This window comes from Protopterus annectens, chromosome 11.part0 (genome assembly GCF_019279795.1).
Source record: "Protopterus annectens isolate FY-2018-M chromosome 11.part0, PAN1.0, whole genome shotgun sequence".
NCBI classification, from domain to species: domain Eukaryota; kingdom Metazoa; phylum Chordata; order Ceratodontiformes; family Protopteridae; genus Protopterus; species Protopterus annectens.
This window is the reverse complement of record NC_056745.1, coordinates 657,755,980-657,775,154: the sequence shown is the minus strand read 5'-3', so window position 1 is coordinate 657,775,154 and position 19,175 is coordinate 657,755,980. Positions and strand designations below refer to the sequence as shown.

At 37.1% G+C, this 19,175-nt stretch overlaps 1 protein-coding gene across 1 annotated transcript in view; it reads right to left on the bottom strand.

Annotated features, from left to right (window-relative positions):
• Nucleotides 1-15,344: 15,344 nt before the first annotated feature.
• Nucleotides 15,345-19,175, bottom strand: part of LOC122815534 (tetraspanin-33-like) — a 429,437-nt gene continuing 425,606 nt past the window's right edge. The window contains exon 8 of the mRNA XM_044088100.1: nucleotides 15,345-15,702. Coding sequence (XP_043944035.1) covers nucleotides 15,634-15,702 — 69 coding nt within the window. The 3' untranslated portion in view covers nucleotides 15,345-15,633. The remainder of the gene's footprint in view (nucleotides 15,703-19,175) is intronic.

The window sequence follows — 19,175 nt, the reverse complement described above, 5'->3', positions numbered from 1 at the left end:
ACTCTAAGGCTAACCTCCTGCTATTAACTAATTCACTCCAATGGAGCTCAGGAAGTTTGCAGTGTAACTTCCAATGGGCGGAGCCTAAGCCTTTTGACAGAATCAAGTTATGGCCTCATATTTCAAACACATGTTAATATCTCTGGAATTATAGGGATTATAAAAGTAGTATAAATGGCAAATTCTTCAGCACAAACTATTTTATAGTGGCATTTTTCTTTAGGTTCTAGGTCTTAAACTGAATTTTATAAGTTTTATAAGTCACAGTAAACACAATAACTATTACATTTGTAATATTTTGTAAACAAGTTACAATATCTCAGCAACCACTCAAGTTACACACATACTGTCAGCAACATTTTATTCATCTAGCTGACAGCTTTCATATGAGGCTAGTGAGTTCTGTCTGCTAGGAAATCATTCTATGTTGCATAACTTATAAACAAAGGTATGGCATCTAAGTCCAAGGAAGTCATTATTCCACTGTATTCAGCAATCATCAAACCTCAAACCTATCATTGAGTACAATGTCCCCTTTGGTGTGTACCTAACCAGGCAAATCCAACAATCGGAATGTCCAAAGAGGTTTCTCATTAAAAGAATACAGAGCACAAGTAAAATGTCCTATGCAGACCACCTCAAGGCCCTATCCTTGTATTCTGTCTCCTACGGGCTTTTGAGGGGAGATCTATGCCTAGCATACAGGGCATTCTCAGATGCCATTCTGATGGACCTCCTACATATCCACAAAACAAAGCACCAGAATTACCTGTTCTAAAGATTTAAACCTTTCCAGTGATATAAACAGGACCTGGAGAGACAGGTATGTATCCCAGAGACCACCTAGTCTATGGAACAGGCTCCCCATCCATATGAAGCAGAGTTCCTCCCTAATCCAATTCAAGTGCAAGTTGGACAATTGGATGGGGAATTGGAAATTCATCTCTGGTTGGCACCTATGTCTGTAATGGATACAGGCAGCCTATGCTTACACTTTGATATCACAACTTGTCAGATTTGGGATGCATCACTAGGCTTAAAAAGGCCCTTGTAGTCATTAGTCTAGTAAACACCTATGAACCTATCTCTGTTGGTTGGAGGAAAATGGTATGACATATTAGCCATGAGAAAAAAGCTAAAAATGTTAATCTGCTTAACTGCCTATGCCACAGGAAATCTATTTATATTTGATTATCTGGGTAGTGCACTGATCAATATTGACTGTAAGCATGAATGGAAGACTTGTTTAAAGACAAGAGTTTGTCACAACAAGCTTCTACTTCAAATGTCCTTAAGTTCTCTCTCAACGTACTCTTCTATGGTTCAAAAGTTACCTGTCCAACAGGTATCAGTCAGTAAAATGGCACTCCACGCTCATCTCCGGGAAATCTATTTATATTTTATTATCTGGGTAGTGCACTGATGAATACTGGAAGACCTGTTTAAAGAGAAGAGTTTGTCACAGCAAGCTTCTACTTCAAATGTCCTTCAGTTCTCTCTCAATGCACCCTTCGATGGTTCAAAAGCTACCTGTCCAATAGGTATCAGTCAGTAAAATGGCACTCCATGCTCCTCTCCCAGTCACCACCAGTGTATCACAAGGCTCTATCATTGGTCCCCTCCTCTTAACATTTTCATAAACACCCTCTATACATCCACTCAGCAGGCCACCCTAATACAATTCCACACTAATTCGCACATCTGATAACATGGTGCACCTCCAAAAACTTACTCAGGAAGCTTTAACAACCACTGAAACATGGCTTTGTAACTCAAAACTCATACTAAACCCAAAAAAGACCAAACTACTACTTATTTCCCCAAATCCCTCTCATGAAAAAACAAGTCTCATGATAATACAACCATTGAAGTCATTTCTCATAGCAAATTATTAGGGGTGATAGTGGATGATCTAACATTTGACCTGCATATACACAATTGCATAGGAAACACTAGAGATGCTTTACAGAGCCAAAATCTCTTGACACTTCTGTCCTCCCCACACTTCTTTATGGAACTCCCATCCTCACTAACCTCCAGGCTCTACAAAAATTCAAACTTGAACAATGCCATAACAAAGTTGCTAAATTTGCAGCAAATACTCCTTTCAGAACTCACAAGTGTATAGCACTAAAAAGCCTACATTGGTTTGAACTGCATCATCAACTAACAGACACAGCTTCTTAACAGCTATAAAATTATCCAGCACTCATCTGCCTGTCCAGAACTAAAAACCATTCTACACAACTATGTTCCCAGTTGGTCATTGCAATCCAGTGACCAAAAACTCCTTTCTGTCTACAAGCCTATCAGATCTGCTGGGTATTGTCTGTACTTGTACAGGGTTGCTGAGGCCTGGAACTCCTTAACTGTATCCATCAGGTCAATACCCTTTTTCCCATCTTTCAAAATCCCTCTGAAAGATTTCCTTACTTAAAATCTATCTCTGTTCTTGCTTAAAACCGAGATAAACTATATCCCTAAACATGAACAGTACGTTTTCATTCCTTATGACTCCTTACTCTCCCCTTTTTTTTACTTGCTTCCTTCTATAAAATTCTCTTCACTGACTCTCTAAATATACCATAAGCCTGTTTTCCCTCACTTCATATTGCAATTCCTGTTTGTATTAGACTAACTTACCTTTAATTTATTTACAAACTCTCTAATTTCTCTAAATATTAAATGATTGTCCTATAACTAGTATTGATTCTTAACCAATGTTTTTATATTATGTCTACATTTTTATAATTTAAACCAGATGATTTTTTTTTTGAAGATTGTAAAATTATTGCTCTTAAAATGTTTTGTCATAATTTGGAACTCTTCTCCCTGGGCCTCCATTGAAAATAAGCTTCTACCCAGTTTCACTTTCCCAATAATCAAATGTCAATAAACATTCAAAATAATTGCATAGAAAAAAATGTGTTATATACATTCCAGTGAACAAGCACAGTGCAGTGTACATTCAAGCATTATGTAATGTAAAATATACACTAGTTTCTAAAGTGACTCAATCTTCAGTGAATCTTGAGATGAGAAGAGTTGGAAAGGAGGTAGATCAGGTGCTATGTCCTGTGCTGAAGCAGGAACATTTGACTTGGTTGAAGCGCTTTTTGAGTTGCATTCTGAATTTGGAATAAGTGCTGATCTTCCTTAATGTCAGTGGGAAGAGAATGCCAAAGAGTAAATACCTTAGAGGAGAAAGCATGTGCTGTGGAGTTTGGTTCTAGGGGTAAAGAGAGTTGGCATGCCTTGTGAGTAGTGTCAGGCTGTATGAGGAGTTTTTTTTGTGATGTCTAGCTGCAAATGCAGTAAATGTGTGGAAATGGAGTAGTTTGGAGAGTTGGGATCCTAAAAGTAAGTTAAATCTTTGTTTTATGTGTAGCCATTTGGCTTTTACTATGGTGATACATACAGTGATGAGGTGAGTTTGTAATGAATCAGCAGACGCTGGAGTATGGCAATGTTTTTCCTGAAGGCAGAAGCAAGAATTGTGAGTCTATATTCAAGTTGAGAAAGGAGAACTCCTTTGCCAATGGTTGCTCTGGCTGGTTGGGAAAGAAAAGGGGAAATCATTTTGGCCTAGAAAAGAAAGTTTATTTTGGTTCTCACTTTCCATATGTGGAAATGGAAGCTTAGTGACTGATCAAGCTACAGTCCTAATTATTTTAACATGTAAATTACAGATATACAGATTTAAGAATGAATGGAGATGTGCCTCATAGATGTCTGAATGTATGTGACTTTAAGGGGGACTGCATTTCTATGTAAAGGCAATATTTGTGGTTCTAAATACATCTCAGATGCATAATACATGTTGGGGTATGTAACATACATACTTCACAAGACGTACTAAATACATATTTATGATATGGGATGAGTCATACCTATAACAAAACTATTCTGCAAATTATACCTATGCAACTGCATTCTAAATATCATCCTTTTCTATTTGACATACTTTGCACCCATTATATTGGGCTTGTGTAGCAAGCATTAATGATACATTTGTTGCAATAAACATTGTTATGACTCATTTGTATTTAGAGTTGCATTCCTTATCAAAATGCTGTGATAAGTGGCATTTTGATGCCCCACTGTAAACATATCTGTGAAATGGATTTGAACTCTGCATCACGTGTCCTCTTTAAGCTCATTGCACTTACACCTTGTGCTACAGAGACTAACAGGTGCATTTTCTTCTCTCAGTACTTTCCAATGTGCTGATGGCCTTGCACTGATGCCAGGCTCATTTGTGATACAGAAGACAACCCAAATTAAATTTTTCACTTTTTTCTTCAGCTATAAACTTTGCATGTTGCAAAGCAGAACATAAATGGAAAAGGCATTATTAAAAAAATTACTCCTCATTGCAAAATAACAAATTTAATGGACATTTGTGGCAAGGAACACAGTTATAGAATTAACATGACTTGTTCATCCCTTTCACATCTTACTACATCACAAGTAGCATTTAGGTTCTACATCAAGATTTTATTTAATGGCAATTGTTCTGAAAGGAGACACACAGAATGACAGGAGGTCATTCTTGTTGCAGTACAAAGATTACAGATTACATACATGTTTACAATATAATGTCATGTATAATTGTGAGATATGGATAAGTTTTCCAGTGTATATAATAATGTCACTGCTTTTCTGTTATCATGCTTTACAAAATGCCATATGTTGCAACATCCATATCAGGAAGTGTTAATAATGACAAGAGGTGAACTTACAACAACGCCTTTTTAACATCAGTTCACATGGAGTACAGGTAAATTTTTTTAGCATTTATCACAGACTTTGGCCTGTTCATTTCAAATATGACATTTGACAACAATATTCTGAACACAGTCAAAAATATCTGTGGACTGGATTTGAACCCTGCATTGGTTGGCCTCATTCTCTGAATTCACTTATACTTTGTGCCACAGAGACACTTGGCTGAGAGGTGGAATTTCTTTACACAGTACTGTCCAGAGTGCTGACACTGGCATATCAGTGCCAGTCTCATTTATGCTACTGATGGCATTTCAAATTAAATTTTCATTTTTTACTTCAGGAAGTGAGCTCTTATTCACTGCTAGGGACTTCTGCCAGTCAAGAGTGCCCAATGCCAAATGGAGTGCAAAGGATGATGAGAGAGTGAGAAAAAAAGAAAGAAAACTACATTATGAAACAAGTAGTTAAAATGTATATTTGTGATATTTCCTCGACTTTGTTGTCTTGTAACACAAACACATGCTCCTTAAACATCAACTTTCACACAAATAGGATGGTCTCTGGATCTGAACCATTACACTGGGGTATTAACAACACACACCTGAGTTTATTATTACTATTTGCCAGTGATACAGACAAATACTAGGAAGAAGAAAAATTAGATTACATATACTTAAGATGTGATTTTGAATGAGATATTGGCAATCGTTAAGCTAGTATTTCCTAATACAACGCAAAGCAAATATCTGCAGCTCTACATCTCTCCTTTTTATTTTGTGAATCTGCTTTAACAAAAATGCAATCTCATTTGCATTGCTTTTGATATCTGTTTCAATGAGTAATGTATTTTCTTAGGATTGCAGGCAAAGTTTTACTCAGAGGCACAAAGTGTGGTCATAATTCTTAGAAATGGTAGGAATGTTGATCTAAGTCAGTCAATGTACTCTTACTTTCTTGTAAGACTCTTCTCCCTGACACACCCTCAGTAAGTGTACATCACAGTACTGACTGTGAAATGTTGATTGTTTCTCCAGTCAGACTAAACATTCATGCATGTAAGTCTTTAGCAGGTAATCCTTAGTGCTCATCCTTACAGTGGCAGGGCATGTGCATGCAATTGTGTAGATCCTTACACCATTCTTACCTGCCCTGCAATAAGTGCAGATTGCGAAATTCATGAATACTAATAAGTTCATACCTCATCTGCATATTTGCAGTGCTCAAAGCTGAATCTGCACTATATAATTGCAATTTTTTTTTAGGTAAGGAATGCATATTATAGTGGGGGAGACTGTTTGGAGCCAGAGAACTTATTACTGACATTTGCTTTCAAAACTTGTTTGTAGTTTAACTGTTGATTTGCTGTAAAGGTATGCTGCTTTTTTTATAAAATGCTTTATTTAACCCCACATATGGATTGCAATTCATAATATGCACATTGGTTTTCTGTCAGCATTTTTCTCTCTTGCTGTTGGCATAGCCATGTATATCAATTATTTCTTGTCCATTAATATGTTTGCAAATAATGTTACTTGACGTTATGGAAACTCTTATCTGCCGAGCTGACCATTATAGAAACTCTTAACTGCAGAGCTGACCAGTTATTGCAGAAGTGTTTAACTTATTATCAAGGTCAGAGGTTTTTGCATTATTAGCCAACAAAATGTGTTAAGGCTGCAATATATACCTACTTACCCACCACACAAGTGGATATCCCAAGAATGTTTTATCCATTTTACTTCAAAAGTGTAAATTACTTTTGTTAATGCTGCAATGTGCTAAAGAGTTATATAACTATTGTCTTACATACTTGTAGCATTGTTTTTCATTTCCTTTCCTTTGGGGGTGGGGGGTCTGTATTAACATGTGGGTATTCATATGGAGAACTACCTTTTCAATGATTTTGTGCTTGATGGCTGAATATATTCATACATATTTGTTTTGATAATCAGTTGTGCCTTTTATGTTTTTTCATTTCATACAGGGCAATGGTGGCAAAGACATCTGCACCCCATAAACTGCCATACAGTGACACAATGAATGAAGTGTTCATCAGTGTGCTACATTGACAAGGCTCATTGGTCTTAAACAGATGCAGAGGTGACAAGTCCTCCCGTGACTGTATCTGGGAGCAGGTGATCAATGATGCCAATGCAGTAGGAGGGCATGGCCATAGCTACTCAAAAATAACACAAGTGACATGACCATGCAGGTGAGATGTAGGACTACTGTAATTGCCTGGGAATGTATGGCTATGGGGGATGGTTCTGTACCTGAACCACCATTGACCGAAACAAAGTAGTTCCTTTCCTCTCTCAGAGATCCAGACAGTTCAGCGCAGGGGTTCACACAGATATATATATATATATATATATATATATATATATACACACACACACACACACACACACACACACACACACACACACACACACACACACGTACATATATGGGTTCACTACATAAGACCATAAACCCATAATACTGAGACCAGATACAAGAGAGACGAGAAGACCAGAAGCGCGAAATTTAAAATCCCGAACACTATGCTAAACATACACCACACACCTTCACCCAAACCACACACTAACCTACACTACATACAAGCAAGGGGGCAGGCTCCCCTGCACCCCTACACCCCCCTACTTAAATATTATAACTCCAAGGTCGCACTAAACAGACGCACGAATACACCACCACACATCTACATTCCCCTTGCACACACATCTCACAGTCACAACACTCATTTACACACACAAGCCCCTAGCCAACACACTCAAACATAGATACTTACCTGACCTTCCACCATCATTCACAAACCACAACACCAGAAGCACTACTTCAATATCTCTGAACCTTGGGATTTTGAAATTCATTCTTCTTGTCTTTTGGGTATCTAGTCTCGGGATTATGGCCATCGGTATTATGGGTTTACGGTCTTATGTAGTGAACCTATATATATATATATATATATATATATATATATATATATATATATATATATATATATATATATTTTACATACATATACACACACAACACAGTCGAGGATCTCATCAGGAGAGAGGATGAGAGCACATACAGAGAAGAGGTTAACACACTGCCTAGTGTACAAGAAACAACCTTGACCTGAATGTAAATGAAACAAATCATTGTAGACTACAGGGAGAGGCAAACACCCAGTACACTACTCCTGATGAATGGCAAGATAGTGGAAAGGGTATGCAGTACCAAATTCATTGGAGTTCATATCTCTGATCTCTCTTGGTCAGGAAACACCTGCCACATAGTGAAAAAAGCACACCAACATTTCCTCCACTCTTTGAGAAGACTCAAAAAGCAAAACTACCATTGTCAGCACTTTCCACCTTCTATAGAACAGCACTTAAAAGCATACTAATATCCAGTTTTTCAGTATGGCATTGGAGCTGCTCGGTCGCAGATAAGAAAATCACTGCAGAGAATGGTGAGAGTTGCTGAGAGGCTAACTGGAATTAGTCTGCCGACAATCCAGGATATTTATACATCAAGCAGCCTAAAGAGACCCACCAAAATACTAAATGTTGCAACTCATCCTGAAAACAGTCTGTTTGAGCCTGTCATTGGGTAAAAGATACTGCAATATTCGATGCAGGACAACTAGATTCAAAGACAGTTTTTATCAGATGGTGATCAGACTTCTTAATTCCAACATTAGGTCTGATCACTGACAGGTCAGGAAGTTGGGACTTCTCATTCACTGTGCAATATTATTTTATCTATTTAATAAGTCCAGCCAATGATTATAATTTATACTACTAACCCTGGTGCAATGTTTTTTCTTCAGCTGCTATTGCTATGTGCCTGTTCACCCATAATGTTGTACATGGTTCATGTGCAATATTACCTGAACTTTGATGCTAGATGTGTATTTTTAGTATCTTAATAAGTGTGTGTTTCTAGGAATATATGTAGCCATATACTTAAGTATAGAGTTGATTTATAAGATGGCGGTAGTATTATACTTCGTTTTAAATTATGTCTTTGTATGTGATTTCATTTTGTCTGTTCCATGATGAGCTGATTGCATGGAATCTCATTTAATCTACACTTATGTAGATCTAAATGACAAATTATATATATATATATATATATATATATATATATATACACATTCACATATATGTTATGTGTGTATGTGTATATATATATATATATATATATATATATATATATATATATATATAAACATATATATATATATATATATATATATATATATATATATATATATATATATATATCTATATATATATATATATATATATATATAATCTATGTTGATCCATCAAAATTGTTTCATTGAAACATAAACCCTCAAACTCACTTTCGCGAAAAAAAAAAAAAACAGAAAAAAAAATAAAAAAAATAAATCTCATTTATGTAGGGGGCAAGGCCCCCCGGCACCCCCCCTACTTAAATATACTAACTCCGAGATTGCACTAGAGTGGGGAAAAGGATATATTCCCTTATCCCCTCTGTAACTCGATTTGGCTTTTGGAAAAGTGCACTTTCAATGTAGTGCACTTTCTCGGAAGTGGGCTTGTCCTTCTGTTTGTCGATGAAGTGTACTTTTGACAAACAGGAAACCCATATATATATATATATATATATATATATATATATATATATATATATATATATATATTTATTTATATTTATATAGAGCCAGGAAGAAGGGTGGCGTGGAAGAGACATTAAAACAGAGTGAGAGGGATGGGGGAGTAAATTGGACAGTAGACTTTTGTATAGGATGTTTCTTTTTCCGCAGCTGTAAAGGGGATTGATTTTCTTGTGTCATTTGCATTGTAATGCTTATCAGCCATGTTTCATCTTCCTTTCTTATATGTAGGCATATCTGGTTCTGAGTTTGAACGACTACCTGTACATGGTAAGCACACCTTTTTTTGTTATTAATGTACATGAAGTAGATGTATGTATACATGAAAGTCATTAGCATTTGCTATTGTTTAATGTACATTTTACATAGTTTGTATTATGTTTCTCTCATTTTTGTTTGGTTACTTGTTATCATAGGTAATCCTGCCAGTGGCATTGTGGAAGTCCTACAGCCTGATGTCAGAGTATCAGTAATCTCTGATGATGATGATAGTAGTGAAGAGGTACATTATGGGGGTGCAGTGGGTCAGTCTGACACTGAGGTTTTGGCTCTTACATCCGCTGACCATATTTTGAGCACATTTAGTATGCCTATGCATATCCATGACACAGAGACCTTAGACATAGGACAGTTTGAGAGTGACATAGTTGATCAGGTTAGTGTGATTGGTCCAGTTGTAGAGCTGGTTGACTCTTCCCACAGCCAACATGAGGGTGAAGTGTCACACATGGAATTGGTAGAGGTGCCCAGAGAAGGCCTGGTGTCCACCCTCTTCCTGATGTTGGTGGGTCAGTAGGTGCCATATGATGTAGGTGTAGAGATGTCAGGGAGGCATAGGCATGTTCCTCCAGGGTCTCAGAAGAGTGTGATTACTAAATGTTGTGCATTTTGATATACAACACTGCCTGAATCATTTTGGTGTCTCCTTGGACAGCATAAATGAAACACTGGATCGGGCAGTGTCTGTAATGGAACATCTGTTGGGGAAGGTCAGCATCCCCGTGGTCAGAGAGCCACTACATCAGCAGATGTTAGCTAATGTGGCTATGCAAGATCCCACTCAGGCAGTGGCACCACTTCCACAGCATCATCAGTGATTGCAGTGTCCACTCTGAAACATGGTAGGTCATGTATTTGTGGTCCTGGATGTAGTCTTGATGACAGCTCATCCAGCAGACATCACTCCCATTCAGGTAGCACTCCAACTTCTAGCCAGGGCCATGGAACTAGCAGTGTAACTCCTGTCAAATGTAGTTTTCATCATTGGGAGTGACTATGCTGAACTGACTACATGCACAACTCACAGCTGTCTGAGATGTCAAGATACAATGCTAGCACAGCACTTGATTGTGTTCATGCAGACACATGCACAGACATTGAAAATAAATTTGTTCATACTGCCACACAGACACTGACACACACACATGCTATTTAAACAGTACTGTTGACTGATATACATTTTGTCCTAGTGGCCCTGACAATTGTATAATTACTGAATAAATATGTTTGTTACTCACACATACTCACTTTTTTGGTATCAGACTTGCCCTCCTGTATACCCCCCCCCGTGCAAGTGATGATGACTGCCCTGTTTTTTGCACATTTATCTGTGACTTAAGGGTTGCATATATGTCTGATTCAAATAGAAGACAGCTAATGCTTGCTTACTCAGCAACTTGCATTAATGTAAATGTATTGCAGTAAAAGTATTTTTATTTACCGTTCCTACTCAGTTGTAAATGATTGTTTATGTAATTGTTGACCCTCATTGTATTTGTGTTAGTATTCACAATAATGCACTCAAAGCAGATATCCAATTCTTGCTTACTGCTTATTTATACAAATTATGCTACTATTGACCCTGCTCACTGGTTTACATACAGCGGTCAACTGAAAGGCTTGATGCACAGTACTGGGCAAATTTCACAGCTGTATATTGCAAACATCAGCCATAAGTTATTACTGACATTACTGTACATTTGAGACATGCTCAGCTTCAGGACATATAAGTATATTTGCAAATGAGAGTAATCAGTTATATACCTCTTTTTTTTCATACAGGTTTCACACTTACCTTATTAATACTATAGCTACAAGATGTGTCATTGGGGGCTGTCTCTAACCAATGCTAACAAAGCACAATTGTTACATGGCTAAGTAAAAGTTGTGGATGTTTAGTACGTGCTTATGATCTTAGGTTTTCAATTAGACAGCATGTGTGCTATCCTTTGCCTCTTAGCCAGAGACATTGAATATTCAGCACGCCTATGTCTGCCATCACCATCTGCAGCAGACTCCTTATCTGGAGCTGCTGGCCTTGTCTGTGGTCCTGGAAACTGTTGCCCTGCCCCTTGCTGTCCTTATTGAAGCTGCTTCCTGAAAATTACATTATGTAACATGGAACAGACTTTGAGTATTTGGGCAAAGGTGGTTGGGCCATCCTTCAGGGCATCTCCTAATGTGTCTAGATACCAAAACCTTGATTTGAGCAATGAGCCAAGGTTCCAGTGCATAACCTGCATCCCCGAGTAGATGCCCTTATGGAAAGTCACCTCTAGTATACCTTGTACACAGCTCTTAGATGTGCCATATGTGTGAGTCATGAAAACTGCCTCAGTGGCCTGCACAGACAATGTAAATGATCCCTCAGGCATTACAGACAACCTGACAAGAGTGGTATCCATTCCTGTTAATGTACTTCCTTCCCTTTTCACTGGGTGGGACTTTTATTTCTCTGTGTGTGATATTTATGGCTCCCAAAACTTCAGTGTACTATTGCATAAAATTTCTGTGTGGCTCTTGCTCTCTCCTTTGGGGTGTGTGGAAAACAGATATTCTCCCTTGCATGTTGTAACAGTGCATTTAGAAAGCTTCTAGAAGCTGAAGCTTGTGGTAACCCTAACATATCCCCTGTGGGTCTCTGTAAAGTACCTAAAATGTTATATATATATATATATATATATATATATATATATATATATATATATACTTTTTCTTGCTTGTATCACTGGGATGGGTTCTCCACAATTTTCCTGGGGCCTCAGGTGAGAGCGGCAGAGATTGCATATTGCCTTTAGTGTTTCCCTGTGCAGACAGTATTGCTGTACAATCTAAACACCCCTCTTCTTCTTGGCTGAGGTTTAGCAGCAGCATCTTGAATTAAAGCATGCTGCATGTACAGGTTAATTATGGCAGCATCATCCCCTAACTTTTTTTCTCGTGACTGGAATCCAAAAAGTTTTGGATTTCAAGGCAAAAAGCAGCACTGAGTGTACAAGATCACTTTACAGGTTTATGAATATCTCTGCCATGTTGGATTAGTTAATAAGCATGTGATATGTCTACTCATGCATTCATTAACATATTCTGCCATTAACCTCTGTTTTGAGGCCCTGCTCCAAGTGCACAGCTGTTTAATGAATAAGAAATAGGATGCTATAGTGTGCACAATGAGCTACAACATGCACTCAGTAGCAGTATTTAGTGTAGCCATTCAAGAGACCAGCCCAATATCTTATAAACTTTCTGATAAGAACATCTTCTAAATCTGTGCCTTACCTACTATGCAGTTCAAGATCCCAAGAACCATACTTTATGGCACTGCACATACATTCTCCTGTCAAGCACTCTTTGGCAAACTCTCCCCATCGACTTAAAGGAAATCAGCACTCTAAATTCAGAATGCAAATCAGAAAACACTTAAGTCATCCAAGCCAAATGCTCCTGCTTCAACACAGGACATATTACCTAACACACTATCCATATCTGCTTTCCAGGTCCCCTCCTTCCTCAGATTCTTTCCATGTCTTTTCTCTTCTCTCAGATTTACTGAAGGTTAACCCACTTTAGAAACTAATGTATATATTGTACATTACACTCTGCTTGTTCACTAGAATGGATATTTACAGTTCTTACAGGTAATTAGTCCAAACTATTGTGTTAGTGCTTACATGTCTGTATTTTTGTTTGTAAAATGTTTTTGTTTCACCCCAGCTGAGCTTGAAATTGGTCAGTATTGATTAGTGGACCAACCATTCCAGTAAACAAATATAACTAAGTAACTAACTAACGATCCTGTTGTCCTTGACCTCCTATACCTCCACAAGTCTAATAGCTTGGTAATTACCATAACCAGGGACCTACATCTTTACTAGCAATGAATAGAATGGTTTACTACTGAAATTCCAAATCCGCTTCAGTTGACCATTCAGAATGTTGACCTGAAATGCTGAATTTGGAATTTCGAAACAGCAACCAAAGCAAAAATTAATACATTGATATCCGTAGTTTGATGTATTCAACGTAGCAGGAGGTAACATCACTCATCTCCTGCTATGCACATTAATGTACCATTACACTCTATAGTCAGCGGTACGTTAATTCTACTATTTTGCAGGGGGACTGCACCCCCTCTGCACCCCCTACACCCCCTGCACATTAAATATACCAACTCTGAGATCGCACTACAGTGAGGAAATGAGCTAGTTTCCTGTTCCTCACTGAACTGCGATCTCCCTGCAGAACGTCACACCCAAATACTCGAACTACACTACCTGTTCAAAGTCGATACATTTTGGTTCAACATTCTGCCAACTTGAAAACTACCATTTGACCACATGCCAGTCGACTGATGCAGTTTCAAGGTTTTCAGTGTAAATTGAAGAGTGCAAAGGTGGGATACATTCACTACACAGTGCCTTTCCCATCTCCGAAATAAGTTGCCCGTACAGGTTAAACAGGGCAATATTTATTATCATCCTTCGAACAGACCCTGGATGACTGAATTGGTAGCCTTGAATTTAGCTTGGAACTAAATGGATTATTCTTCCTTGAGAAAGGGTGAGGAGACTGTGGGTGAGTATTGACAAGGCGTTGATCGTCTGAAGACTAAGTAGCCTTAAATTGCTATGAATCACACTTTAATCATCTGAAGTTGATTACTGTTATCTTTCTTCCATGATCACTCAGGATTGTGTGGAATGCTGTACATATCAGGCTACTATTACACCTGTCTTATGTTGTAGATACTGCACATATATTTCAAACATTTTATGCTGCTTTTTACTGTTCTAATGTTGTATTTCAAATATTTTGTTATTTACTGCTGTGCTGCATGCCATACATTATGTCATTATGAAATGTTTCTACAACATGGTAATGTGTCCCTGTTATGCCCTTGCCACCTGTTGCAACAGCAGCAGACCCTGATCATTTCCTCAGTATCACCAAGTGGGCTCATAAACAGACATTCCTCCATGTACTTTCCCCTTTCTCCCTGGTAGAGATGAGAGGCAGCTGCCTGTTACCCCCTGCACCAGCCGTAACAGCCTGAATCACTAATTAAACGTAGGTCACCTGTGCATAGGGGTTTATCCTCTTGTGCTAATGCAGATGGCGGTTTTCTTTTTTACTGCTGCTCATAGTTAATGGTAATTCGAGCCATAAAGAAAATCATATTGCAATTTTGTTTTTCTTGACTTGTATGACTCCTGTAGTTAACAGCTGATTGCACCTATGTCTGTTTGGCTTCATGCTCATAATCAAATGTAGAATGTTAGTTAGCAATACAAAATAACTTACACTGAAACTATTTGGAGAGCATCCTGCTTTATTATTTTTCATAATTAATAAATATTATTGCTTAAGACACGGACATTGAGGCAATGTGCAACCCATCTTTAACTATGAATTTCTTGTTTAATTACTACACTCACTGCTTTAAAAAGCAGCTCCTTGAAGTATGACAAAAAGCAGATTAAATAGCAGTAAAACTAAAATCAAAGTTAGCAATGTATACGTGTATAATCTGAATTATAAATGCGCACACCAGTTGTTAGCCATCTTACATTCTGTAGTATGGTACTGACACCCGCCTACAAATAAAGACATAAAACATTTGTCATCTCCATACCTGTGCATTTTGTCACTGGTTTATATATATATATATATATATATATATATATATATATATATATATATATATATATATATATATATATATACACACATTAAATGAAGAATGTATATGAGGAATAATTGTGTTCTCTCACTTAACACAGCATGTTGAACATCTTGTTGCAGGTCCCTGGTGCAGAGATCCATTAAGCTACATATAGTCCATTCTGAGTTTTCAAAATAGATACAATTTAGTTTTACATTTTCCCATTTTCAGTAATTGGGGATAAGAATTCTGGCATCATTTCAAAGCTTTCTTCTTGCAGTTGTTCTGATTTCATCATACTATTTTAAAATACAGTCTCCATTTCTTTGTAAATTTGAGATATCAGTATCCAAGAAAGTATAATCCCAGCAACCTTATAAAAAGAAGGAAAAGTTGATTATTTGGAGAAGATAGATAAAACTTGAACACATATCTTGGACTAAGTTTTTTCAGACTTACAAAATTACTTAATTTCATAAATAAAACTGCAAACTATGGTTATATTTTTGCTAATCACATAACATTAGTCACTGAAAAAATGTTCTGATCACCATATGCAACTAAACATTCACTAACTGAAGCAGCACTTGCCAGACTGTTTGCAGAAGAGCTAGATTCCAGTTTATGTCAGCAGGGTTAGAACTTAGATTTGGGTGGTCAGGCAGCGGACTGAGAATTATCAGCCATCTAATATCCACAGTCCTTTTTACTGAGAGTTAGATAAAAGAGCAGTCAGAAAATCTGAGAGATATCCCGCATACTGGTGCTCAGAGTATCTTTGGATTCTAGAGATAGGCAAACACATATATTATCTATTTCAGCATTCTCAAGCAAAGGGAATATATACAAGTACAAAAAGTATTTGTTGTACTTGTCCTAAAAAATAATAAAAAAATTATAAATAGTTAAATGAATGAGTAAAAATATAAAGAAATATTGCAGTAATTCTGTTAGTAACATTCCAAAGATTTAAGTTTTAAAACTGGAGCTATACAAATCATGTCATTCAAACCTGGGTTGTCACAATTTGAAAAATTTAGTGAAATTGATTTTCGTTTAATGTTGGGGAAGCATTTCAAAAATACACAGTGCTGTTGCGATGGAAAATAACATTAAGGGATTATTGCTGTATGAATGTGGCCTAAGGGCAATGCAACCAGACAAGGGAGGGGGGAGTGTTGTAATGTTTGTAAAGGACTATAATGAACATATTTTTGAAATTTTGGCAGGTCAGGCTTATGAACAATCCAGTCTGTCAGAGCTCAATAAAGCATACATGCTGATTAAAACACAACTCATTGATATGTTTATTGAACAGCGCATTAGTATGGAAGAATTTAAGTACCTCTCGGTTGTGGCCCCCCGAACACCCACTTTGTTCGGGGTACCTAAGGTGCACAAATCCATTAACAATCCACCATTAAGACCTATTGTGGATGGGATGGGCTCCATTACTATACCATTAGCACATTTTATTGACAAGAAATATACATTTTTATTAAAAGATGAACAACATTTATGCCGAGACTTGTGGGATTTCTTGGTTAAATTGAACAATGTAGAGTTTGCAGTAAATGATTTATTAGTCACATTTGATGTACGTGACTTGTACACAGTGATACTGCACAGAGAAGCCTTGGACTCAGTACAGGATTACCTTAGTAGGAAGGAGATCGTTCAGGACGAAATAAATACATGCCTGGAAATGTTAGAAATCATTCTGTGTAACAATTTTATATCCTTTGAAGGAAAGACATACAGGCAAAAAGAGGGGGTGGCCATGGGATCACCAGTGGTTTCTTTCCTGGCAAATGTGGTCATGTTACAATGAGAGCACCACATAATTTTTGGGCAGGAATATAGGGATAGTATTAAGATATACCTGCATTACCTGGACGATTTGTTTATTTTATGGAAGGAAGATAAGGAACATTTGGAACAATTCTTGCAGTACATCAATGGTAGCACTGATTTTTTGCAATTTACTCATACTAGCAGCAGGGATAGAATGCCCTATTTGGATGTGATGATTGAAAAGGACTTTGAGCAGGGAGGTTACATAGCTAGTGTTGTAAGCCCACTTACTCTAACATACATTACACCAGCTTTCACCCATTTAAACAAAAAAAGGCAGTGGTAAAAGGACAGATGACGGGGGGGGGGGCACGAATGAGTACAACAGAAACTGGTTTTAGTAAGGAATTGGAACTGTTGGTCAGGATGTTCAGTAGAAGGGTGTACCTGGTGAAAATGTTGCAGGAAATTAAAGAGGAAGTGGTGTACAAATGGGAAATGGGGGTTTACCCAACCTCTCTTAACACTGGAGAACAGACAGGGTGATACTGGGGTAGTAACAGGGTCACATAATGAAAATAAATATACAGGAACTATGGTAACCACATATGACATGGAAAGTAATAAGGTTAACTGGATTTTAAACAAGAATTGGAATATTTTTAGGAAAATGATGGACTTTGTCAAATCATGGGGACTCACCCTACTGTTATTTATAGAAGGGGTCACAACTTTAAAGACATGTTGGAAAAGAAAAAAATACAGGTACCACTTAGGGGCAAGATGACTAAATGCGGAATGTGCAGTGCATGTAAATATATTTTGGAGGGGGATAGGATTAACTTGAGGAATCAAGATTATTCTGTAACAGGGAATATAACTGTCAGACAGCAGGAATTATTTACGGAGCTAGATGTCAACACTGAGAGGCTTATTATATAGGAAAAACTGAGTGAAAGTTGCACATCCACATTTATGAGCATGTTTATGAAATAAGAAAAAAAACAATTACCAATGCCCTTTACAGGCACCTTATGATGAATGAAACACATGACTTTAAGTTTAGTGTATTAGAGAAGGTGGTGGTGTCTGACGGGTGGTCCGTGGTCAACTTTCTTGGAGTAGTGGGAGCTTATTTGGCAGATCAGGATGGAAGCCTACAGGCACCCAGGTTTGAATAACATGATTAGTATAGCTCCAGTTTTAAAACTTAAATCTTTGGAACATTACTAACAGAATTACTGCAATATTTTTTATATTTTTTACTCATTCATTTAACTATTTATATTTTTTTTTATTATTTTTAGGACAAGTACAACAAATACTATTTGTACTTGCATATATTCCCTTTGTTATGATGTGTATATGCCTTGAAATTTCTGACTTTAGCTTTCTGGCTGATGTAATGGATTGTAGGTATGTTTCTAACTTCATGGAGGGAGAGTTAAACAGTTCTGATTGGATTTTTAAATGTATCTAAAGAAGTTTTTGGTGTACAAAAACGAAAGCGCTTATACTTTTAAGGATTAAGGCTGGTTTTACAAAAAAAAAACTTTTGGTTGGACTTCTCATTCTTCGTGGTGCTGTGGATTGTGTGTTTTTCTGGTTTGTTTGCTGGGTCTGCCTTTTTCAGAATTCTCAAGTAAACAAAACAAAGCAAAAAAAAAAGAAAAAAATCCTCTTTTTAATAGAGGCCTAGCTCTGTGAACAGAGCTGCTGCTTCTGTAGTATAATATATCCTTAGCAGAATCTCTTTTATCTACTATGCTGGCAATAGTTATAGTGACTGTATATTTGACTTGATTGTTTGTGAATACCTTGAAATTTTACTCTTAATGAATCCTAATCATGCAAAAAAAGAGAAAAACAAATCTTTGTGTGATTGTTCTTCACGTCTCAACTTTATTTAGTTATTCATTTCTTTATTTATCTTAGCATAATGTCTGCTCCACTAGAATCTAGTTGTACACCCTTTTTTCTTGTGTACATAAATTTTATGTATATATATATATATATATATATATATATATATATGTGTGTGTGTGTGTGTGT